The 25057-nt window shown below is 42.8% G+C and overlaps 1 protein-coding gene across 1 annotated transcript; it reads right to left on the bottom strand.

The window, feature by feature from the left end:
• Positions 1–13360: 13360 nt before the first annotated feature.
• Positions 13361–16465, bottom strand: ID4 (inhibitor of DNA binding 4). The gene is made up of 3 exons (XM_059076702.2): positions 15840–16465; positions 15391–15449; positions 13361–14841 (listed from the first exon to the last, which is right to left on the bottom strand). Exons 1-2 carry the CDS (start codon positions 16278–16280, stop codon positions 15405–15407), a joined length of 486 nt encoding a protein of 161 aa, XP_058932685.1. The 5' UTR covers positions 16281–16465; the 3' UTR covers positions 13361–14841; positions 15391–15404.
• Between the last annotated feature and the right edge of the window lie 8592 nt (positions 16466–25057).

Below are 25057 nucleotides of genomic sequence, written 5' to 3' on the forward strand. Positions count from 1 at the left end.
TTAAATTGTTATATGTGTCCTCACAGTTCTGTTTGTAGCCTCTAATAAGGTAGTGGGCACTCAATAAATCCTATTCCCCAGCAATTGTGATAATATGTATCCATATATGCTCCTACACAAACGCAGTGCCATGTCAACCTACTGTGAACAGAAGATATATGGTATGACATGGCATCGTAATGAAATAAATTGTGTTGATATAGTGCTTTTCTGCAACAGCTCAGGAAGAATTGAGAGTAAACAGTAGGAGACATAAAAAACATCACTGAGTATTTTGCCAGGGGCCTTGTGGCTTCAGTTGAAAAGGAAGAATCTGGAAGAAACAGTTTTTCTTGTCTCTCCCTTCTAGACACAATAGGATGACCCCTGGGAGTTTTTGTGAACCTCTCTTTTTACTGAACTATCTCCCCGATGCAGAATTTCTCAGCATCTTTCTTCCTGCCATGATGATTCCTTCCAGGTGCATCACACAGTTCTCCATGGAAACTTTCTCTTTCCACAACTGACCAAGCCTGCTGGCCCTGGGAATGGAGCTGCCAGTCAGCCCTGCAGCATTACCCTTACAAACGGGCGTTCTAGCTAAGAGAACTGATGCAGGTACAAGGCAAAGCTCATGTCATTCCACCCCCCCCCCCCCAAATAAACCAAAATGTTTCTCAACCCACCATTTCAGAAGGAAATAGGATGCCTCAGAACTAGGCTGTGCAGGACCAGACATGCAATTGGTAGGGCCCAGTGCCAGAAGAAAATGTGGGCCCCATGCTCAAAAATTCTGAAGAATTTCAAGACAGTTATAGCAAAGCATTAAGCTAAGTGTAGACTCTTCTAAGGGCAGAACCCTGAACAACCCCACAGGCTACACACCCAGGAAGCCAGCCCTGGTGCAGAGGGACATTTGCTCAATGTTTTGTGATGGCTTCTGAATGTTTGGTGCACTTAAATGTTCTAGTGGCCTGATTGGGCCATCAGACAAGTGGAGGATTTCTTCTGGCTGGGGGAAGGTACTATCATCCATTCTTTTTCCCACCTGGAGCTACAGTGAGATCACTTCTGCCATCTCCATGGTCAGCAGGCAGCCATTCTCAATATGAGACTGCCATGGCAAAGAGGTCGAAGGGGAAAGATGTTTTATGATCAAGTCTGAAAAGGCTATGGGGGGTGGGGGGAGCTCAAAAAAGCATGAGAGAGACAGACAGAGAAAGACAGAGACAGAGAGATTGCCATAGAAGAATAGACAGAAATTAAATTTCTGATAGAACGTTTATCCTTGGACATAGTTTCTCATGATTTTTCTGAGCGGCTACATTGTTGCCATCTTCTTGCTCTCCAAAGAACTCCTGTGATTTTGAAGGAAAAGATGACAGTCATTTCTTTTGTTTTATTTTCAGTGAGCATATTCTCACCTATTCCTTCATATTTAGTTTGGTACCAGGAAGCAGGAGAGATGAGCAAGGGACATGAGGACAGAGTGGTGACATGCTAACAGGGAGGATTGGAGGAAGAAGCCATTGTACAAATGGCTTGGGGGAATGATGTAATCACAGCGGAGAGCAGCTGGTGGACAGGTAGGAGGGGGACAGGATGAAGGTGGTATTAATGAGCTGTACCCAGCTCAGCAGGTCTAACTTCCTGCAAGACCTTCTGATGTCACCTTTGTGAGGACGTCAACCTGGCTATTGTCCTAGAAGGACAGACGTGTTCAGCTGGACAGGCATATGGAACGTATTCAGGCATATGTCTTCCTTTCAGTATCCTTATAGCCAGACTTGTATGTGAGTACTTTAGGGGAATAAATAGATCAGCCCCGAGGGACACTGGTCCAGATGATAAATTCAGTTAAGATAAGAAAAGAAAACGCAAGGGAGCAATAGCATCTCTTATTCATTTGCTGCTTTTGTTGTAGAAAATGGTTTTCTGCTGTTGCCACAGAAGAAGACCAGCAGACGTGGTTAAAGTACTATTCTAGCTGCACTGGAACAGCCCTTGCTGGTCATCAGAAAACTAAGCCAGGAGGTTGCACCTTCCCCTAGACAGGCAGAAGAGGTTCCTGCAGGCGATAGGCCCTATTTATGAGTGTAGTGTGCCTTAAAATTCAAAAGAGGGCAGCAGATAACTGACACTGCCTGTAGGACCGGGAAAGTGTGTAACCTGAGGAATGTCAGCAGGAAAATCTGCTGGTTTATCAAAACTCCCATCCTGCAAGGGCTAGCTGAGCCAGAAATTTGTGTTTCTGGAACTGTGTGTTTAACGTCGAAGCAAATGTTTGATTCATGGGATCTAATGAGCTTTGGTGATGTTGAGGGCAAGTGTGGGCCTATTGCCCACCACGGCAGCCTCATACCACGTTATTTAGTGGTTTAAAACCTGTGATGCTGATGTCAGCAAGTCAAGGCGGAAGTACAGGAGAAATGGCCGTGAGGGTGAGGTGGAGAGACTGCCTGTATGCTTTTGCTGCCTTGTAAGTACTTTTGCTGATATTCTGAAATGAGCAGGACCTTCCCCACAGAGAGTACACAGTCTCTCCCTACCTGGTAAATTCCACAGGGACTGAGATTCCCAGAGTATGGAAGAAAGTGATTCTCTTATTCTCTTTGAGATTTTTCCAGTGCTTCCAGAAGAAAGTGTATAGATGGGAAGGACACGCCCCAGCTCCTTGGAGGTTGGGGTTTCAGGGAGGCTGGGGGCAGGTGGGGTGGAGAAGGAGAAAACATTGCGGAAGGGGAAGAGGCCTGAAGCACTTGGGTTAAAAGCAAAGCACCGTCCTCAGCCCAATCCTGCAGAGTTAAAGTGTTAGGATTTCATCCCTAGGATTATTTATTTGTGATCCTGTTTCCTAAAAAGAGCGATAATCAGGTGTTGATTCCAAACACAGCCTCCCAGAGAAATTCTTCTGTGTCATTTGGCAGGGACAAACAGTAAACAGAAAGGAATCTTCTTTTTAAAACCAACCGTGAAATGATATTGCAAGCCTCATAATGGTCTTTTAAAAACATTTGACCTGGCTTTAAGTCATTATTTTCATTCTTGATCTTTTTTTTACTAAAAGCATTTTAAAATCATGTCATCTACTAAGAAAGCATCACATACGTAAAGAATCTAGAAGTGTTGCCTTTGAAAAGTTGAACCTTCTTTATCTTGAGCACATTTTTTATTTCTAGAAAGATTAAAGGTTTTTTACTCCATCAGCAAGTTCGATTACACTGTGAAGAATGTCCATTGAGACTTGGGAAAATGCACATTATTTTTCTTTTCCAAACCTAAAATTAACAGCTGCTATACTGTGTAGGTACACAACTGATGCTAGACAAAGGGTTTCTGAGACACATGCCCTAAAATTGTGGACTGATTTAATATTAAACAATTACTATGGAGCTGAGGAAATCAGCCCCTTTACAGAAGTTGGCAAACAGAGGATTCTCTTCATATGTATTATAATAAAAACCAGACTTGGCAAGTGCTAACTGGTCTACAGTGATTGTGTATTTCTTTATATTCTTTAAAATATTGAGGCAGGAGATTATTTTTTACTAGTGTTTCACATGTCATGGAATTAGAGCTGCGAATTGATAAACAAATTGATAGGGTCTCTAGTGCCCCATAGGGTCATTAAGGACTTCTGGGGCTTTTGTAGGTATCCTTGGAGTCTACTTGTAGAACAATATAATCCAGAGTAATCATGAGATCTTTCACCTCAAAATAACTCTAGGCAAAATGATACATTTCTCTTTTCCAGAGCAGTCATCTCTAGAATTTCAAAAAAATAGTTTTGTTCTCCTGGACATAGCTCTCTCAGGAATGACTCCAGTCAATCCTCAAATTATAAATGCCAAAAAAAACCCACCAACAACAACTGATGGGAACATACTGTATAGCACAGGGAACTCTACTTAATGCACTGTGGTGTCCTAAATGGGAGGGAAATCCAAAAGGGAAGGGATATATGTATATGTATGGCTGATTCATTTTGCTGTTCAGTAGAAGCTAACACAACATTGTAAAGCAACTACACTCCAGTAAAAATTAATTAATAAAAAATACAAAAAGAAAAAAAGAAAAAAAAAAAGAAAATGGCTGTATTTACAAAATTTTCATAGGAAGAAAATGATCCACAAGAAAAAAGATACACGTATCACAACAAATAAGAACCAGATAATATAAATAACCATAAATCTATTGAATTTAATAAAGTTAAGGAGACTGCAGGTTGGAAGTCCTGAATTTTGCTGGCAGCTCTGACCTTCCACTAAGTCATCTTACAAAAGGCACAGTTTTACATTTCAGAACCTCAGTTTCCTTTTTGGTAAAGTAAGGACATTTGATTTTACGTCACAATTCTTACTTTATGAGTCACTGAAGTATTGCAGTTGACCCTGATTTCTTTCCCTTGTTGAATTAATCTCGGCTTTAGTTTATGACAAAGCATAGCTACCAGAAATTATGTTAAGCATACATTACAATGATAGACTTTTCTAAGCTATGAAGAAATAGACAAAGTTTAATGCTGCTTTAACTTTTATTTCTCTCTTAAATACCACCTGGAATCCTGTGTGCCACTCCAGTGTTACGTCTTTGGTTTTCAAAGTTGTTTCTCTACCAGGAGAGTATTATTAGGGTACCAGATTATGGAGCCCTGAATATGGGAGTTTATGTGTGGAGTTCTTCCCTCGGCTGCCATCCTCAGCATCTCTCTCAGTCCTGTAGCACTTAGCTCTCTATCAGAAAATAGATCAAAAAGCAAACAAGCCTTCCGCCTGACCATGTTAACAGCAAAATCAACAGCTATAAGGCCACCATTTTAATTTCCTGTAAACCATCATCTATCTTTTTCACTATCTGCAGTGCCTTCTCACCACTGCAGTTCCTTCTTGCTCTTCAGACTCCCACTTTTTCTCAAATCCTTCTTCATCCATCCACATTTATGTCATTTATGACTTCTATATGCAGAGTACCCCTGGGTTATTCTGGAGAAAACGAAATGACAAAGAAAGCAGTTTCTGCACTTAAAAGGTTTAAAATCTTGGTCTCCCCGAAAGGTTTGAGCGTTGTTGAAATCTTTGTCCTCCCTACTGAGGACCCAAGTGCACACACCTCCCTTGCTCCTTCAGGCTTGATAACCCCATTTTCATACTGGAAGAGGGCAAGTACATTTTTAGGTCTTCGAATATGAATAGAGGCAAGAATGATTAGAAGAAAGGAACTAACATATACTGAATAGTTCATATGGCTGACACTACCTTAGGGGCTTTGCACACATGATCCTCGTAAAAACTCTTACCGCTAACTATTGCAACCCCATTGTAAAAGAAAGCTTTACTAAGGCTCAGAGAGGTTAAGCACCTTGCCTAAGGCCACACGGTAAGTAGCAGGATTCAGAATCTAATTCCACAGACCTGCTAATGTTTCCTTTTATAAAGTTCTTATTCACAATTTTGAAAAAAGGGAAGCTAGTGTCTCTGCTTTTAAATTCATCAAAATCGTATATAATTGTAGCAAGAAGAAATCCATTACATGAAATGAAGGTACAATTGTATCGTGTTCCAATTTTACACGCATATGGTATTTTAACATTTGCTAGCCATGAATTAGGACAGTTCTAAGGCAAACACAACAGATTGGGGGCAAGCCCAATTAGGCTGTTTTCCTGCATCAGGTTAAAGGCAGTCCCTTAGGATGATATAATATACTAGGAGAAAGGAAATCTTTTTTCTAAATTTGTTTATCCAGAAGAATCTCTTTACCATTAAAGTAATACTGCTCACTGTTGCCTGTGCAGGCACACCTTCTCCAAACATTTTTTGGGTCATCACATAGATGTAATGACAGAATGTAATGATTTGGAATGATGTATAAGAGGGTAGAAACAGACCTCTTTCTTTTATGTCTTTCCTTAGAAATTTTAAGAGTTAATGGAGGGCTTCCCTGGTGGCGCTGTGGTTGAGGGTCCGCCTGCCGATGCAGGGCACGCGGGTTCGTGCCCCGGTCCGGGAGGATCCCACGTGCCGCGGAGCGGCTGGGCCCGTGAGCCATGGCCGCTGCGCCTGCGCGTCCGGAGCCTGTGCTCCGCGGCGGGAGAGGCCACAGCAGTGAGAGGCCCGCATACCGCAAAAAAAAGAGTTAATGGAATGGGTAAAGCAAAGTAGGTTATTATGAATGCCTTGAGACATGGAGAGACTGGAATGAGAACCGAGGTGAAGGAGGGCTCAGCATCTGGCCTGTAGTCTTGTCCCAGCAGCCGCAATCCACAGTCTCACTTTTGAAGCCCTCTCTCCGCTGCGTCCGCTGCTAGTAAGAACTCCCCTTCTCCCACTTGATAGTATTCCCATGACCTTTTGTTGCTATTGTATTACCCCGTCCTCTTTACTTGATCAGAGCTCCTGGAAAATTGGAAAGTGATGAAAAAGAAGGAGAAACACACCATGCGTGGCATGACAATAATAGCCGAAACCTACATAACATTTTACAGCTTACAAAATACTGTTTCTCAAAATGGGGTTCCTGGGAGACTTGTCTTAGATTCCCAGGGAAAAGCTAAAATGCAGATTCCCACCCTATACCTGATGAATCAGAATCTCAGTGGAGGGGAGGGAGGGATGGGTGGAACTCAGGAAACCAAAACTTAAAACTCTCTCCGGGGGCTTCCCTGGTGGCGCAGTGATTGCGAGTCCGCCTGCCGATGCAGGGGACACGGGTTCGCGCCCCGGTCCGGGAGGAGCGGCTGGGCCTGTGAGCCGTGGCCGCTGAGCCTGCGCGTCCGGAGCCTGTGCTCCGCAACGGGAGAGGCTGCAGCGGTGAGAGGCCCACGTACCGCAAAAAAAAAAAAAACTCTCTCCTGATGATTTTTTAATATATAACAGAATTATAACCATTGTCTTATATAATATTTTCATATATGTTACTTTTTTGTATCATTCAAGAACCCTCTGTGCTAAGTAATTATTAATATATACCCATTTTACAGATGAGGGGATTGGAACGTGCAGAAGTCACTTGCCTGAGGAGACACAGCTAATTAGCTGTGGAGCTCTGAGTAGCACCCAAGTCTTTTGCCTTGGCCACATAGTCCGTGACCCTTCCCCACACCATGAGGCCTCTGTTGAATGGATATAACAGAGGATATAACAGTGGAGGATAATACAGTGTTCAAATTCTTTCATGCTTTTGGTTTTGGACTTAAAAATTCATCACCAAACCCGAAGTCACATAGACTGCCTCCTATGTTTTCTTCCAGAAGTTTTACAGTTTTCCATGTTACATTTAGGTCTATGATCCATTTTGAGTTAATCTTTGTGAGAAGTGTAAGCTCTGAGTCCAAGTTCATTTTTTGGTACATGGACATCCAATTGTCCCAGTGTCATTTGTAGAAAAGACTATCCCTTCTTCACAGAATTGCCTTTGCTCCTTTGGCAAAGAGCTTTGATTCTTGTTGTAAAATTACTTTACTTCTCTTCTCCTTTTTAAAAGGCAGCCAGATCAGTCCTGCATTTAATGACTATTTGTTTAGGTTTAGGACCCCATCTTTATAGGAAAGAACATGAGGTAATTTGTAGATGAGAATATGACCTAAACCCCCTAAGAGTGAATTGGAACAGAATCCAGCCATACTGAAGTTTGTGGCCCTGGATTTGAGATAGAAAAACCAGGTTCTAGACATGACTCCACCATTCACATTTTGGGCTGGTCTCCTTCACTGGAAAACTGGGGGGATATTACAAGACATATGCTTACTTATCATATGATTAGTAAGGTAATTACTAATAAGATTACTAATCAAACGATTCCGCTTCTAGGGCCCTAGATCATAATAAAGGTAGTGAAACTTCCATTTGGAAAAGGGTTTCCCATTCTGGCAGCAAGCTTGTTCTTTCAGAACTGACTCATGAGGATTCAATGCATTTCTTGTGGCTGATCTATGATACCCACATCACTTCATCAGTCCCAGAGAGCAGAGGCCTAAGACACATGCAGAGACCTGATCATGCAATCTTCCTGAATACCCCCTGCAGCTTACATCCCAGACCCATCACGTCCTGTGCCTGTGTAGCCATCCTTCCTAGCCCCACGTTCTCATTTCTGACACTGAGGTGTCTTTGTTTACTTATTCCAGCTGGGATCAAGAGTGTTTCTTTCTTTCTTGGAGATATAGGATCTGTTCAGCCTCTCTTCTCTCCTTCTCAATCTCTCCTTACAACTCTCTCTGCCCAAGGCTGACCACACTCCCTCACTCTCAAGAACACACAGCTTATCTATTTTCCATGTTTAAGGCAGCCAAAGGCTTTAAAAGATAATGAAAATCTCTCAACTGCACTGTTGAGTTGCAAAGAATTTGCTAGATTTGCTGGCACAGGGAGTTACAGGAATGTTCTTCTAGTACTTTGTGGTCTGGAATCCCTGGAGGGTCAGGAAGCTACAGGAAACACAGACATGTGAAAATAATTATACTATAGCAAGGGGTGTGTTGGCTCTTTGGGGTATGAGGGGGAGAGGCATCATATACTTCTTGCAGAAGAGGGGACAGTTGGGTCTTACAGGATGGTGAGGAGGTCAACAACAGCCTAGACTGGGAGTTGGGGTGAAGGGATCCAGGCAGGCGTAGCACCATGTACAGAGGAAGGGAAGCATAAAAAAGTATGCCATTTTGGATGTGGATAGGTCAGCCCTACCCACAGATGGGCAAGTTGACTTAGCTGGTTTGGCTGGCTGGGCAGGTGCCCCTCCCCCCACCCCACCCCCATGTTCCACGTGTGTCCTTCCTGAGCCTGCTCTTTTCTTAACACTCAGGAAATCAATCATACTCTGTCAAGACTAGAGAGATAAGCATGCCTCGCCGTCTAGCACCAGCAGGACGAGACCTTCAGTGCAGCTGAAGCATAGATTGTGCTTAAGGGCAGCCAGAAGTAAAGGAGAGAAAGGACTGGTGGGAAATGAAAGTTGAAGGATCCTTCCATCCAGGTCATGGGGGCAGGAAGAGGACCTTGCCTAGCCCTGGGTTCTTCTTCTATCTTACGGTGCAGCTCCAAGGAGGAAGCCACCTGTGTGACTGTGGGGACCTGAAGGAAGCACGTGGATTGCTACGGTCATCCAGCAACGGCAGTGACTTTTAGGAACCGAATTGGCTGGCACCCTGATCTTGGATTTCCCAGCCTCCAGAACTGGGAGAAATCAGTGTTTGTCGTTTAAGCCACCCAGTCTATGGTACTTTGTTATGGCAGCCCAAATTCACTAAGACAATAAGGAATTCAGAAAGAGTGACATGTTTGACAGAAACCGTAAAATGCTGTTTCAAATCTACTGCACTTGAGAGGCAGAGAGGACAAGAAGGCAGTTAGATATATTGGGCTGAAGCTCAGTTGTGAGTCAGTGTAGATGAAGGGGCAAATGAGTCACTGAGCGCTCTGGGAAGATAGATACACTGTTACGGGGATCTTCTTAATGCAGAGCAACAAATATTTTACCATGCCCTGGTTAAGCACTGTAGGGCATGCAAAGATGAACTCTGCATAGGCTTCTATCTTAAGGAGCCTACTTTGTTTTAATTATGGCCATGGACTCAGGTCCAATATGTACGGAAAGTATTTCTAAGAAGTATTGCTGAAGTAAGGTGTAAAATCTGTGTCTACAAGTTTAGGTCTATTTCCCTGGCTTTCTCTGAGGTTTGACAAATAAGTACGTACCCCTTTTGTTTTCATTCTTTTCTTTTCTTCGGATTACTTATGAGATTAAACCAAATTCTAGGACATGATAAACATGAGAATTGATTTACTTGCTCTTTATTTTCTATATTACTTTATGCTTAAACATAACATGGCTAACTCATAGCTGTCCAAAAACTGAAGGGTGCATCTTTATGAAAATCTCCAATCTTAGGAATCAAAGTGGAGAGAGAATGGAGGAAGGTTAACACAGTTTACTTACTTTTTAGAGCAAAACACCTTTTTTATTTTTTATTTTATTTTATTTTATTTTATTTTTTTTCCGGTACGCGGGCCTCTCACTGTTGTGGCCTCTCCCGTTGCGGAGCACAGGCTCCGGACGCGCAGGCTCAGCGGCCAGAGCTCACGGGCCCAGCCGCTCCGCGGCATGTGGGATCTTCCCGGACCAGGGCACGAACCCGTGTCCCCTGCATCGGCAGGCGGATTCTCAACCACTGCGCCACCAGGGAAGCCCAAAACACCTTTTAAAAAGATATTTTCCTGTATGTTGGTTAACTACTTTTAGGTAAACACACACACAGAGACACACGCAGCTACAGTCTCTCAACTGACTGCTAAAGCTTATGAAATGTGCAGTAAATATTTAAGAAAATGCTTAAAATATTTAAGAAAATATTTAAACATTTAAGTAAATATTTAAGAAATATTCTAAAATACATGAATTTGCACGAAGGACAACTGCAGGACTGCTGTACGCTCCTTTAGAAATTAAACTTAGGAATAAAAGATAAAATTTTAGAATGTGAATTTCATAGGCATGCCAAAAGTGCTGATATGTACTTCACAGCATCACGAATGGAGAAACGGTAATTTAAAGCAAATAATGGTATCTTGTTTCACCAGAAATTTGTATATTTTGCCAATACTTTTGTAATATCTTAGAAAAATCTCTTTTTAAAGTATGAGATTTCTTATTGAGAAAACATTCAGATACAGTGGATTCATATAGAAAATTTGTCTTTGGGCTCTTTATTTAAACATTTTAAGTTTCATTCCTCTTTAATCACATTTTAGCCCATGGCATACACGTAACACATTTTGTTCTTGCCCCAGAAACGGATGTGTTTACTCTTTTATGGACTCAAAGGGGCTTTTCAAATGAACTTCAATTTTTATGGCCCCTTTTTCATATCCCATGTGTGAATTTACTGTGCAGACTTATGAATGATGGAACCACCTTCAGCAGCTATCGAATTGCTTTGCTTGGGTGAGTATAGAAAACCTTTGGCAATGTGGTTCAGACCCGGGTTTAGCACTTAAGCGAAACTTTTTAGAACTGGCCAGGATATACATCAATATGAAGGAGGCACCTGAATGCAAAAACACACTTTTAAAAATTCATTAAAAATTTGAAATTATTCTCAATTAAGTTTCTACGACCACAGTTCGTCTCTCTTGAACAAATTAGTTCCCTCCTGTTTAAGAGTTTTCTTTATCTTTTCAAGTATCTATTGTGTCAGTGCTCAAGGTAGAACTTTTAAGTAAAATTACAATTTTAAAACCTTTCGGGCAATGATTCTAATTAATATAATTAATATTTTAGAAAAATGTCATGGGCTGTAATTGAAAGAAATCATTTGGGTCTGAAGAGTACCTACTGAGGGCAGCCCTATTAAGATTAATTCTGAGGTGGGTAAATTAATTTCCTGGACTTGCAAAGCAGCAAAGGGAAGCTTTTCCCTCTTCAGAAACCTGGAGGGGTTGGTCTTTGGCCCTGTTGAGACCCAAGGACTATCTGGGCTGATTAACATACATATAATTAAAGTGCATCAGCTACAAAGGCAGAGACAGTTTTATTTGGCTCCGAACTACTGTGAAATAATTTTTCTGTCTACATTATTTACCGCGTGTGTGTGCGTGTGTGTGTGTGTGTGTGTGTGTGTCTGTGGCAGAGGGGAGTCTAGTTTCCCTGAATATCATTCTGCTGCCTTCTTGAGATTCGTGCTCCTCTTCTAGCAGACACCAAAGAGTAGACAAGATTTCCTGAGCATTCAAACTAGATTTTCTTTCCATTCATATCACCATTTTCAAGATACATTTTTCATCACCTGGTAAGAAACACTGTAAATAATTGAGGTGATCCATCAAGAGACCCATTCTTGATAATGAAAAATTGCATAACTCAGAAGTCAATTAAAAACCACGAACTTCAGAACCCTTTGCTCAGTGAAGATTTATTATTATAGAGGCATTTAATACAATAGATTATGGGGTCAAAATTTTTTAAAGTTCTAAAAAGTCAGTTAAATCTTGACAATAAACTTTATACACAATATCAAAGTGTTTTAGTTCTTCAAAATGAAAAGTTTTTTCTTTTCCCTCCTTTAACATAAAATGTCTGAGATGTTCAGGGTTTTAAAACCACAGGAAAAACAACATCCCACGGCGAGATTTTTTTTATTTTTCCTTTGTAGGTTTTAAATGATTCTTACTCTTTGGTTGTGCCTATACAATGAAAAGTAGACAACAAATTAAATAAGTCAGGATATTTTTCTCTGTTAAACCAAATAATCTGAATAATTAGACCTACATAAATGACTCAAAATGTTTTTGTTACCTGGTTACTTGGTTAGGACACAGCCAAAATTTAATAGAATGAACTATCTTATACAACTGCATATAATTAAAAAAAAATAAACAGTGACTTTGCTTCTTTAGAGACATCCAATGCTGTGTGAGTGGCCAAGGGGAAGATGCCAAGTCTCTCAAATGTAACATGCATAATACTTTTCTTGCCTTTTAGTGGTTTTCCATGGCCCACATACGAAATTAATTAAGGAGCAACACCTATCTCAAAAACCAAAAATATTTATTTTGAGGTACCTAGCCTCCCAGCCTAAGTTTAAACTGTGCTTAGATTTAGGTGGGATATGGTACTCAGGCCTGACAGACGCCTAACTCCAGCCAACAGAGAACATGTGACTTGCTTCCTACTGAAATTAAACTGCCAAATAAAAAGGAGGGATTGTCCCCTTTCTTAATAACGAATGCAATCGTTAGAATTCTTCAGGTTTGGAATTTGAGCACTGCTCTTGTTTTCCTCTTGATGTGTGACAAGAATGAATAATATCAAAAATAAAAATAAACCTCATTTAAACAAGCAGTCCTCTGACTTTATAAGCCTCAACATCAAATACATCAAATTCTGAAACTACTTAAGACCCGTGAAATGTCAAAGCTGAGGGGATGACACGCTGGAGATAGGGGACAGACTTTTGAAATCTTTCAATTTTTTTGAACCTATTAGCATTAACTTTGTTCATTTCTGTTGAGATATTGCCACTTCAACTGACTACGAGAAGCCATATTTCATATTCATATAAATATTTGACTTTGACCTCATAAAAAGTCCCTTGGGTCTATAATACTTTTATTCTTGTATAATCTAAAACAAATCCTTTCCTTTTAAAAATCAAACAGACCACGTTACACACACAGTTGACTATTTACAAAGCACCCAATTAAATCCTACTTCTCTCTCACTCTAAAAATTCCATCTAACTGGTGGGTAGAGTACTGATCACATTAAATCCATAATGCTCACAAGCCCTGAAAGTCCTATCTAACCTAGAAAACACTACCTTCCTTAAAGAGAAAAAAGTCTTAAAAATAAGTGTAAGATTTTGAAGAAATGAGACCAGAAATCACAGTACAAGACAGATAAATCTACTTTAATATTCACATGTAAAAGTTACACATCACAAGAGATTGGACAGCAGTTTAGTGGTTAACTAACATAACTATAGTGAAAATCATTTTTATAAAAAAATAATCTAGATGCGGTCATCAGAATTTTTGGTCTACTTAATGTTTGAAGATCGACTTTTACCCCTGCTTGAAGGATTTGCCATTATGCCTTTCAAATTGTTTTCTCCCACTGTTGCCTATTAATATTCTTTGGAGGAAGGAAAGCAGAAAGTGTTCATTTCCAAGAGTTTGTCCTTTGGTAGCAAGCAGAGAACATTTTTCATTTCTATGATTTAAATAGTCTGTACAGACATGAAACTTAGTGACATTAAGCTTTAGTGTAAAATGAAGAATGATAAGCATTTTTCCACTTTGATTAAAACAGAAGATTTCCTAAACTCGTAAGGATCCAAGCATTTCCCCATCCTGTAAGCAAAATCATTCAGAATCCATTTTGACCTCAGTTAAAAAACAAAAACCACACACTTACTCTTTATATATTACACTATCAAACCCTGTACTTAAAAACTGATAAAGCATATTATCCACATGTATGCTTCAAATACAAAGATTTCAATCTAGGTTAAAGAAAACACATTTGAATGGACTCAGAACAAGTTTATTTTGTGATTAAACATCTCATGCAGTCATGCAGGACCACTAGCTATAACTGTTACTTCCGAGTCTACAGGACACTGGGCAAAACAAAAACAAATTAAAAGCCAGGCCAAACAGAAAAGACATTCAAGATACCAAGAGCTCTTCAACTGAGCTGGAAAATAATTTTCCAAAAGAAATATTCCCATAGATTAAAAAAAACACACACATAATATTTACAAAAAAATATTTAATTAAAAATATCTTATAATTACAGTAGTCTATTAAAGCATATACTTTCTCACACTTATAGAACATCTCTCTATATATACATGGTATGAAATGTCACTCAGTTATCTATACAATATGTAACATTCCTGCAGGGAATAGAAAGTTCCCTGCCCCCTTATAATCATCTATTTTAAACAATAGATGTAAAAAAAAATATCTACAATGCTCTGGTATATTAGTAAAGCTTCAAAACAAAAATTGAGCTCCTTGGTCACAAAGTAGGTTTCTAAAAGTCGGATTTGCTCTTGATCTTTTATCAGTCCTGTCACACTTAAGCTTAAAAGTTTAACTGCACCTCCAAAAAACACAGAAATGTACAATTCACAGCGGTTATAAATGAGACAAAAGAGAATACGTATGTAGAATGTTTATGAACGTGCAAAAAAAAAGGATGAAACTTTTATTTTTCTTCCCTCTCTCTCTTGGAATGACGAGTGAAACGTTTCTAAGATTTGCTGATACTTTTTTTTCCTTTCCTCCGGTGGCTTTTTCTCTAACTTCTGCTCTTCCCCCTCCCTTTCTTGTGCTCCTGGCTCGGGCTCAGGCGGCCGCACACCTGTGGAAGAGGAATGAATAGAGGGGGTGTGTGAACCTTCCCGCTGCAGACTAACTGGCGCCACCGACCAACTCTCAAGACATGCTTGATCAACAACCCAAAACAAACCACCGGGTCAGACTACACTCGCAGTCCGCTGCCCGGCCAGGCGCCGAGCAGGCAGCGGCGGGCCCCCGGGAAGCCCGAAGAGGGGATCCACTCCCGGGCCCTGCCTTCGTCCTCTTTCGTGGATGTCAGAGTGCACGGGGGGGCATCGGGCACCACGCCCACGAGGGTACCCTCCCTCGGCGGGGAGAGGGCAGTTAGAGCCCGCCGGTCGCTGGGGGCGGCACGGCGGGTGGCGGGAGCGTGAGCTGATCCGTCTCCATTTAGAGTGAACCCCCAGTTGCCGAAGCTAAGTACAGCTTCACTTACTAACTGGGAGGCAGAAAGAGAGAGGAGGTGTCCGCCTCCTTGGGAATTTGCCCCCAGAAAAGCTGGAAGCAAAGAAGGTACCGGGGACGAGCGTCTCTGGCGACCGGCCACACGGGAAGGGAAACGCGCGCTCACCTGGACAGCTAGGCTCAACGACACAGAATGCTGTCGCCCTGCTTGTTCACCGCGCCGGCCTGGAACAGCAACGAACACCAAGGGAAAAGTGAGCAGGCGCGAACAACGCACTCGCCACGGTCTTCCTCGATTCGTTCTCGGAACCCAGGCTGGCCCGCCGACGCCCCCATCCCAGCCTACAGCCCTGGGGACGCCCCTTTCCCCGGGCACAGGCTGGACCTGACAGCCCACGGTTCGCACAGCCCTAGTCCCGCCCCGCGCGTTCACCCGGCCTGCGCTCGCTGCACCCAGCCCGCCGCTGGCGGCCCCCAGCGCCGGAGGAGCAGGAGGGTGCAATTGTCATTCTCGCCCCTGCCCCGAGGAAAAGGGAGCGCCCGCGTCCCACCACCCCGCCACCGCCCTCCTGGACTCCCACGGGGTCCGCCCCGGGCCGGCAGCCGGCCTCTCACCGGGTCGGTGTTGAGCGCCGTGAGCGGGGTCCGCGGCGGCGCGGCCGGACAGGTCCCGGCCGGGTGGTGCGGCGGCGCCGGCGGCGGCGGCTGCCTCAGCAGAGCCGGGTGCGTCTCCAGCGCCAGCTGCAGGTCCAGGATGTAGTCGATAACGTGCTGCAGGATCTCCACTTTGCTCACTTTCTTGTTGGGCGGGATGGTGGGCACCAGCCTCCGCAGGCGGCTGTAGCAGTCGTTCATATCGCACTGCAGGCAGAGCGCCGGCTCGTCGGCCGCCGCCTCGGCCGCCTTGCAGCGCGCTGCCGCCGCCGCGGCCGCCGCGGCCGCCGAGCCGCCCAGGCTGTGGCCGTGCTCGGCCAGGCAGCGCAGCGCCAGCTCCCCGCCGCCGCAGCCCGACGGCGCCTTACGGCCCGAGGGGCGCACCGGGCTCACCGCCTTCATCGCGCGCGCCCTGCGCGAGCGGACCCGGTGGGGCGAGCGAGGGAGGCAGGCAAGCTCCAGGCCCCCGCCCGCGACCGGCTCCGCTCCCCTTGCCTTCGCGCCCCGCGCGCTCCGTCCGCGCTCGGGGCACCGCGAAGCTCCCGGCGATCCCGCGCCCAACAATTGACGGGAGGGTCGCTCCGGGTTTTGCGAGGGGATATCTGCTCAATGGGCGACACTCGGCCGAGACCAAAAAGCAAGAAAAATCAAAAGCACCGGAAGGAAAGCAGCCCACCGGGTTCCCCAGTCACTCCCTTCGGACCTCCAACCCGACCGCCGCCGCTGCGCTCCCCCTAGCCCAAGGTTTGCCCGCTCCAGGAACCGACTCACAACCGCGCCTCCGCTACGCTCTCGCACGGCCCGCCGCGCAGCTGTATTTATATGCCGCGCGCCCCGGGGGCGGGGCCAGCGCGTTGGCCGTGTCGCTGGGCGAGGGAGCAGAGCCGGGCTGGGCTCGCGGGCGGGTGCGCGGAGGGAGGCGACGGGGGCTGGGGCTCCGGGAGATGCTGGGGGGCGGGAGCTGGGCAACCCGAGTGGAGGGATGGGCGGGGTTCGGGAGTGGCCAGCCAATCAGACGGACGGTGCCACCTCAGGGAATGGCGCTCGGGCCAATGGGAAGGGCACTCCATTCCGTCAACGCCGTGAGTGGGGGCTCTGAGAAAAGAGAGCTGGGTGGGAGTCGGGCCAGGCTGGTGTGTGCCTTAGGGAGGGGAAAAGAGAGGGAGAAGTTCCTGCGAAGAACTGCGGGAACGTGCGGCTGGAATTCACTCTCCCCCCGGCTTAGGCGGCTGAGGGAGCGTTGGGCCCTGCTTAAGGCTCTCCTGTCACTCCGAACAGCGCGGCACCCAGGGACCCTCCGCCACCCGTCACTCCATCCCTGGGATTCCAGCGCCTTAAGAAGGACGCTGTTCAAGAAGGCACGTTCGTTCTCCTATTTTCCCCCTCCATTTCTTTATTCGCCTTTTCACAATTGCTGAAACCATAATGATGGAATGGAATGCGGAGGCTTTCCGTTCCTGTTTTTAAAACGTTAAAGCTTAGGGAGGAAAAAAAAAAAGAGAAAAAGAAGGCCAAATGCAGATTTTTGGTGAAGGGACGTGTAAGTAAAACCAAAACGTCGTAGGGTTTTTCTTTTACCCATCTAGATGCAAAAGTGGGCTCAAGAAATGCAGTTGCCTTCAGCATTAAATTAGAGCACGTAAATATTAAAAATGCATGGGCACGAAGTATTTAAAATTTCACCATGACATATAATATTAATCTGTTTTATGTAAAATTTATACCTGTAACTTAATGTCGGCCATTAATACACTGCTTCACGTACCCCGCTTTAAATAAGATACTGAGAATGTCCAGAATCTCCTCCTTTTGCAACAAAGCATTAAAATTCCAGTCCCTGGAGTCCTGCTTGGGCCCCACCCTGCAGAAAAGTCTGCTAATTGAAGACGTTTCTGTGTTAGATTTCTAATGGGAAAGCTGTCCTTCAATGGCTCAAAACAAAATTGCACAATGAACTTTGATAGGGCCTTGTGTGTACTCTGCAAGAAAAACTTGAGCCCTTCAGATAAGAAATGAGCATAAAAACTCTCTTGTCAGTGGGGACATGAATTTTGTGTGCCTTTACCCTGCAAACCTCCCACCTTTAGACAAGGTAGGAGATGAATTAATTCAAGAATTCTTAAAATTTATGTACATGTTATGGATTGATGCCTTCATTTTTATAGATAATTGAAAGAAAGAGATATGGACCTCATTTCTTCTTGTCTACCCTCTGTAAGGAAATCCTCCCTTCCTTCCCAGAACTGAAATACCTGAATCAGGCAGGAATTTTGTTTAACCACGTGGGTACTTTATGACTATTGCATTGCTGTTTCCCCAGAGCACATTCTTTTTTCCTGATGAAGTGAGGAGTGACCTTTTAATGCTGGTTTCACAGATAGCTGAGACAACCCTCCTCTTCCCTAATCCTTATGCGTTAAGGCCTCTGATAATTGTTTGGAAGCGAGTGACAGTCTCATTTACTCATGAGCATACCTAGATGGTCTACATACACACTTATCGAGAAACGCAATTAGAAAATCCAAAAGAAGGCTCTCTTCTAAATACAGGCATAGTCTTATATAGGCTTAAATTGACATAAATACACACGGAGTGAATATTGTCAATTTTGATAGAAAGCTGGGCAAGGGAGCCCTGCTGGGTATAAGCTATTCCCCTGGAGCCAATTACATCAGCATAGGTGATAATAATAAAAGAATATATGTACAGATGTTTTGTTCCATTGATTTTTTTTTTTCCTCCTTCCTAGAATTTAAAAACTGCTCCAAAATTTAAAACCTAAGATTATTCTCTGCTTGGCAAAATGTAAGTATGCTAATATGCCCAGGGCACACTCACACTTCAGAACTTTACCTGTCCTACGTTGCTTAAAATTTAAGTTTGAAATAGGTGACACAAAGGGACAGACGTATCCATCTTTTGGGACTTGGTGAAACCTCAGAGAGCCATGCCCTGGGTGTGGCCAGTGCCAGATACCAAAGTTTCAAGTTTTGGGGGGGTTGCTCTGTGTGTGACTGGCTTAAAGTCAGGAAGGCTGAGTGACTGTGGGACTCGTGGGCGGGGGGGGGGGAGTAAGTTAAAGGAATGTACTCTGGCCACATGATCAAGAACACCCAGGAAAAATGTGATCTCCAAATCCTGCCAGCAGAGGAGGTAGAATCAGTTATTGTATCCGTCTTTGTGAAGGTGGGAAGGCAGGAAGATATTTTTTTTAAAAAAAAAATCAAAGTTCTAGGGCCTCCCTGGTGGCGCAGTGGTTGAGAGTTCGCCTGTCGATGCAGGGGACACGGGTTCGTGCCCCGGTCCGGGAGAATCCCACGTGCCGCGGAGCGGCTGGGCCCGTGAGCCATGGCCGCTGGGCCTGTGCGTCCGGAGCCTGTGCTCTGCAATGGGAGAGGCCACAACAGTGAGAGGCCCGCGTACCTTAAAAACAACAACAACAACAACAAAAATCAAAGTTCTTCATAAAACACGATACAGTGGAAAGAAGGTATACATCCTGTGCTTTTTGGTCCAGGAAACGAGAGTCCTAGGAGCTACACAGCGTTATGTTTTTGATTTTTAGACACAGTCACTTACATGACGTCAAAGCTGAAGTCACGAGAGACTCCAGGCACTGATAGTTCAAAACAAGAGGTTACTCAGCACTTGCCCGCTTTTGGAAAAATCTTACAAGCGACATTATTTGTGCCGTGTAGAAAAAGAATTCAGTTTCCCACGACTCTTCCTTTTACTTCAAACTGCTTCCCTCGTGCTTGTAAAAGTAAGGCAGACTAGCCAAAAGCCCTTTGCCATGAAAGTGCTAGAGACTCCCAAAATATACCTCAGTGGGAAACGGGGGTGAAATATTCATAGGAGAATTGCTAGGGAATCCTGGTGACCAGAGTCATGTGTACACCCCTCCTCCAGACAAAGGGGTCTGCAGCCCTTTCTGGGGATGCTTTCTAGATGCTAATCAGACCCTCACTGAACTGCAACACCCAGGCTCTTAGAATTCACAATCGCCCTGTGTTTACATGAAGCAAGGGTATCCAAGCATATTGTGCTATTCAGCACAAATGCCTTTTTAGGACTTGATACTTCTTTCTCCATGGCCTGCAGTGAAACAGTGGGTGGGCTCCGGCACACAGATAAACATGAGCGTTCCCATGCCTTGGTCCTTCTCTGGATGTAAGTGGTCACTGAACAAGGCACATGCATTCTTTCCGGGCATAAGAAACCACTATGTACTCTGCTGCAGGAATGTCCCTTGCTCCAAAAGAGTAAATTGGGCAATGAGGCAATTCAAACTCAAGGCTGCTTTATCTGGTACTAAGCATTACAGACTTACTTGTGCTACCCTTGGACTGCTGATACCCGTCCCGGAAACGCTGATAACCTCTTGGTTTGCCCGGTCTTCGAAAAAGCTTATAGGAAGAGGACTGTATATACTGAACATAGCTGGGCAGTTGTGGCCATCAAAAATGCCTACTTCAGGAGTTTTGAAAGGTAGTCTGTTGAAATAAGATGTAGGTGATTTTTTAAAAAATTTCTCCTCAGACAGATTAAGGACAGAAAATGAGAAGACAGAGGTGTCATTTGTTTTTACCTTAAGAGACATCAAGAACATGGGCTCAAAATCAGCCTGGGCTCCAGTTTTGGCTCCTTGATTTACTAGTTTTATATCATTAAGCTGGATTCTTAAATTATTGTGCCTTTATATATGAAAGAAGATAAAACTACTTCATAAGGTTTTTATAATATATATGCAAACTTATATAAAGTTTTTAGAACAGTGTCTGGCATATAATGTGTGCAAAAAATGTTAACATTTATTATTATTTTTGGCAAATAGTTCTTCCCAGTTTGCGGCTTGTCTTTTCATTCACTCAGTCTTTTGAGAGCAGAAGTTTTTAATTTTGATGATGTTCAGTTAATCAATTTGTTCTTTTAGGGATCATGCTTTTGGTATTGCATCTATCTAAGAAATCTTTGCATAACCCAAGGTAACAAAGGTTTTCTCCTATGTTTTCTTCTAGAAGTTTTATAATTTTTAGGTAGGGCTGGTTCACAGTCCTGCAACTTATTCAGTCACACAGGGTCCTGCACATAGAAGGGCCCCATGCTTGATTTAATACTCTGCTATTAGCATTTTGAAATTCTCAGTAATTTCTGAACAAGGGGACCTGCATTTTCATTTTGCATTGGGCCCACATGATATGTAGCCAGTGTTGGTTTTATGTTTATGTTTAGGTGTATGATCTATTTTGGGGTTACTTTGGTATGTGTTTCAAGATATGGACTGAAGTTAATATTTTTGCATATGCATATCCAATTGTTCCATTGGATTGCCTTTGCACCTTTGTCAAAAGTTGGTTGTATATATGTATGGGTCTATTTCTGGCCTCTGAATTCTGTTCTTTTGGTCTGTTTTTACGCTCTGACCACACTGTCTTGATTACATAGCTTTATAATGTCTTGAAATCAGGTAGTGCTGATTGGCTGATCTTCCAGCTTTGTTCTTTCTCAAAGTTGTTTGGCTAATCTGGAGATGTTGCATTTTCATATGAATGTTAGAATCAGTTTGTGAATTTCTTCAATAAAAGACTTGTACCCAAAATATATAAAGAATGTATACCCAGAATATATAAAGAACTCTCAAAACTCAATAATAGGAAAACAAACAACCCAATTGAAAAGTGGACACAAGACTCGATCAGACAATTCAGTAGGTAAGATATACAAATGATGAATGAGCACATGAAAAGATGCTCATTGTCACTGATCATTTGGGTCACGCTTCAAAACTGCAATGAGATACCACTACACACTTGTCAGAACTGCTAAAATTAAAAAGGCTGACCATACTAAATACGGGTGAAGATGTGGAACAACTGGAACTCTCTACACTTCTGGTGGGAATGTAAACGGAGAAAAATCACTTTGGAAAACAGTTTAGCAGTTTCTTAAAAAGCTAAACGTACACCTATCATATGACCCATCCATTCCATTGCTAGGCATTTATCCAAGAGAGATAAAATCATATATCCAGGGGCCACGAAGGGACATGAGAATGATGGATGTGTTTATTATCTTGATTGTGGTAATTGTTTCACCGATATATATAATATGTTGAAACTTATCAAGTTGTACATCATATCTATATACCTATTGTATGCCAATTATATCTCCATAGAAGTATTTAAAAGTATTAATTTTAAAAATTAACATTAGGATCTCAGAAGAGTCCCTTCCATGAATCCACCAGGGTTTGCTTTCTATCTTCCATAACTGGGCATTTTGTAGTCTCGCGCTCTCTCTCTTAAACTCTGTATCAAATTGCTCTCAAGCAGGCATTTTAGGATTAACTGAATTCTGGTGAGACGGCCTCCAAAGCAGGCATGAGACATATACTGCTTCAATGTATCAGCTGTCATGGTTATGCATTAACATATTCAATCACTTGCCAGAAGTGGATTCTGCTAAAACCACATCCACTCCTCCCTGTTTTGTATTGTTCTGATGTGACAGGGATTTGAGGCTCTGAGGAGGACTCACCCTGATTATTTGAAATGCTTTTCCCTTTTCCAAAAACTAAAGCTATGTTCTGGACTCTCATCTCCATGCTTCACCCCAGTTGTGACCTCTTCTGCCTCAATTACCCCAAATTAGCAGTTGCCTTGGGACAAATACACACTGAGTGGAGAAGATAAGCAGCCTCATCATTCTGTTTTCAGGATGGCCTAGGATTTTTTCCTCTTCACCATTTCCTTCCCAAGAAAATAAACAATCTAACAGGATTAAATGCATTCATTTCCAGAGCAGGGAGCAAAAATTCCCAATAGGCACCATATTTTTGCCTTTAAAATCCTATGGCTCAATCTGTAGCCTCAGCTTCTCCATCTGGCAAGAGAAGGGATTTACAGGGATGGAGTGAGGATTAGCTTCTTTGAAAGCCCCAGAGGAAAGGCAGTGAGTAAACAATAGGGGGCAGTATACTTGCGCATAATAGATACTCAATGTCCATTAATGTCTGTGCCATTTTTGAAAGGGGCTTGTAATAGGTAAAATGGTTATGAAGATGCCAAAGAGACCAAGTTCCTGCTTTAGCTTATCATTATCCTTTAGCCTTTTGAGAAATTCAAAACAAAATTTATTTGTTTGTTTGCTTATTTATTACTTAAAAATTTGTACCAATAAATATTGATATATATTCCTCTGCTGCATTCTTTCTTGGAGCAGGTAATAATGGGAGGCTTTGCCAAGAAGTGTTCTGCTTATAGCACAAATCATTGCTAGAATTCACTGATGGAGGGGTTTAGTTATATTTCCCTTTCTTTTAAAGTGAACACAAAATAATCTCAGAATATAGAAAGAGCACAATTAAATGTGTTTTAACTACTTCGAGGAAAGATACCAAATAAACAGTAATTTGCTTCACATCTTGGAACTGAATGTTGAATAGGAATCCATCACAGCAAATCTGCCTTCGCTGAGAAAAAACCTTACCATTTTGCTGATATCTAGGTCATGGTTCCTAAGAATAGATACAATGTTCAAGAAACAGTTGCATTGGGGCTTCCATGGTGGCGCAGTGGTTAAGAATCCGCCTGCCAATGCAAGGGACACGGGTTTGAGCCCTGGTCTGGGAGGATCCCACATGCCGCGAAGTAACTAAATCCGTGTGCCAAAACTACTGAGCCTGAGCTCTAGAGCCTGTGAGCCACAACTACTGAGCCCACGTGCCCACAAATACTGAAGCCCGTGTGCCTAGAGCCCGTGCTCTGCAACAGGAGAAGCCACTGCAATGAGAAGCCTGCGCACTGCAACGAAGAGTAGCCCCCGCTTGCCACAACTAAAGAAAGCCCACGTGCAGCAATGAAGACCCAATTCAGCCAAAAATAAATGTAAATAAATACATTTATAAAAAGAAACAGTTGCATTATTTTTACCCTGAAGAGGAATTTTGGAGACATTTTTGTAGAGCTCACGCAGTTGTCATTGGTTATTGGATGGCTTACAATGTCAGCGAACTGTGTACCTGCAGTGGAAAATGAGTGTGTGGAAAGTAGATGAACAGCATGAAAACTCACTTGTATGTAGAATAATTAAACGAGTACGTTTTTCTCCTAGTGCAACAAAGCACCAAAGGAATTAGATGCATTATTAAAGGAAACAGACTGAGTTAACTTTGAACTTTATCAACGTTGGTAATTGTATATAAAACTAGTTCAGTTTGAGCAAACCATCCCTTGGGGAGGGATTACAGGTAGAACTATGTTCTCTTGAATAAAATTAAATGATATTATAATCTTAAATGAAATACTTTTTCTTTTTTAAAAATTTTTTAAATTTAATTTTTTAAATACAGGTTCTTATTAGTCATCAATTTTATACACATCAGTGTATACGTCTCAATCCCAATCTCCCAATTCATCACACCACCCCCCACACCCCTCTGCCGCTTTTCCCGTTGGTGTCCATACGTTTGTTCTCTACATCTTTTTCTTAATTTCTGCCCTGCAAACTGGTTCATCTGTACCATTTTTCTAGGTTCCACATGTATGCGTTAATATAAGATATTTGTTTTTCTCTTTCTGACTTACTTCACTCTGTATGACAGTCTCTAGATCCATCCACGTCTCTACAAATGACCCAATTTCGTTCCTTTTTATGGCTGAGTAATATTCCATTGTATATATATATATATACCACATCTTCTTCATCCATTCGTCTGTCAGTGGGCATTTAGGTTGCTTCCATGTCCTGGCTATTGTAAATAGTGCTGCAATGAACATTGGGGTGCATGTGTCTTTTTCAATTATGGTTTTCTCTGGGTATATGCCCACTAGTGGTATTGCTGGATCATATGGTTATTCTATTTTTAGTTTATTGAGGAACCTCCATACTGTTCTCCATAATGGCTGTATCAATTTACATTCCCACCAACAGTGCAAGAGGGTTCCCTTTTCTCAACACCCTATCTAGCATTTGTTGTTTGTAGATTTTCTGATGATGCCCATTCCAACTGGTGTGAGGTGATACCTCATTGTAGTTTTGATTTGCATTTATCTAATAATTAGTGATGTTGAGCAGCTTTTCATGTGCTTCTTGGCCATCTGTATGTCTTCTTGGGAGAAATGTCTATTTAGGTCTTCTGCCCATTTTTGGACTGGGTTGTTTTTTTCATATTGAGCTGC

The sequence above is a fragment of the Kogia breviceps genome, chromosome 10 (genome assembly GCF_026419965.1).
Source record: "Kogia breviceps isolate mKogBre1 chromosome 10, mKogBre1 haplotype 1, whole genome shotgun sequence".
Classification (NCBI taxonomy): domain Eukaryota; kingdom Metazoa; phylum Chordata; class Mammalia; order Artiodactyla; family Physeteridae; genus Kogia; species Kogia breviceps.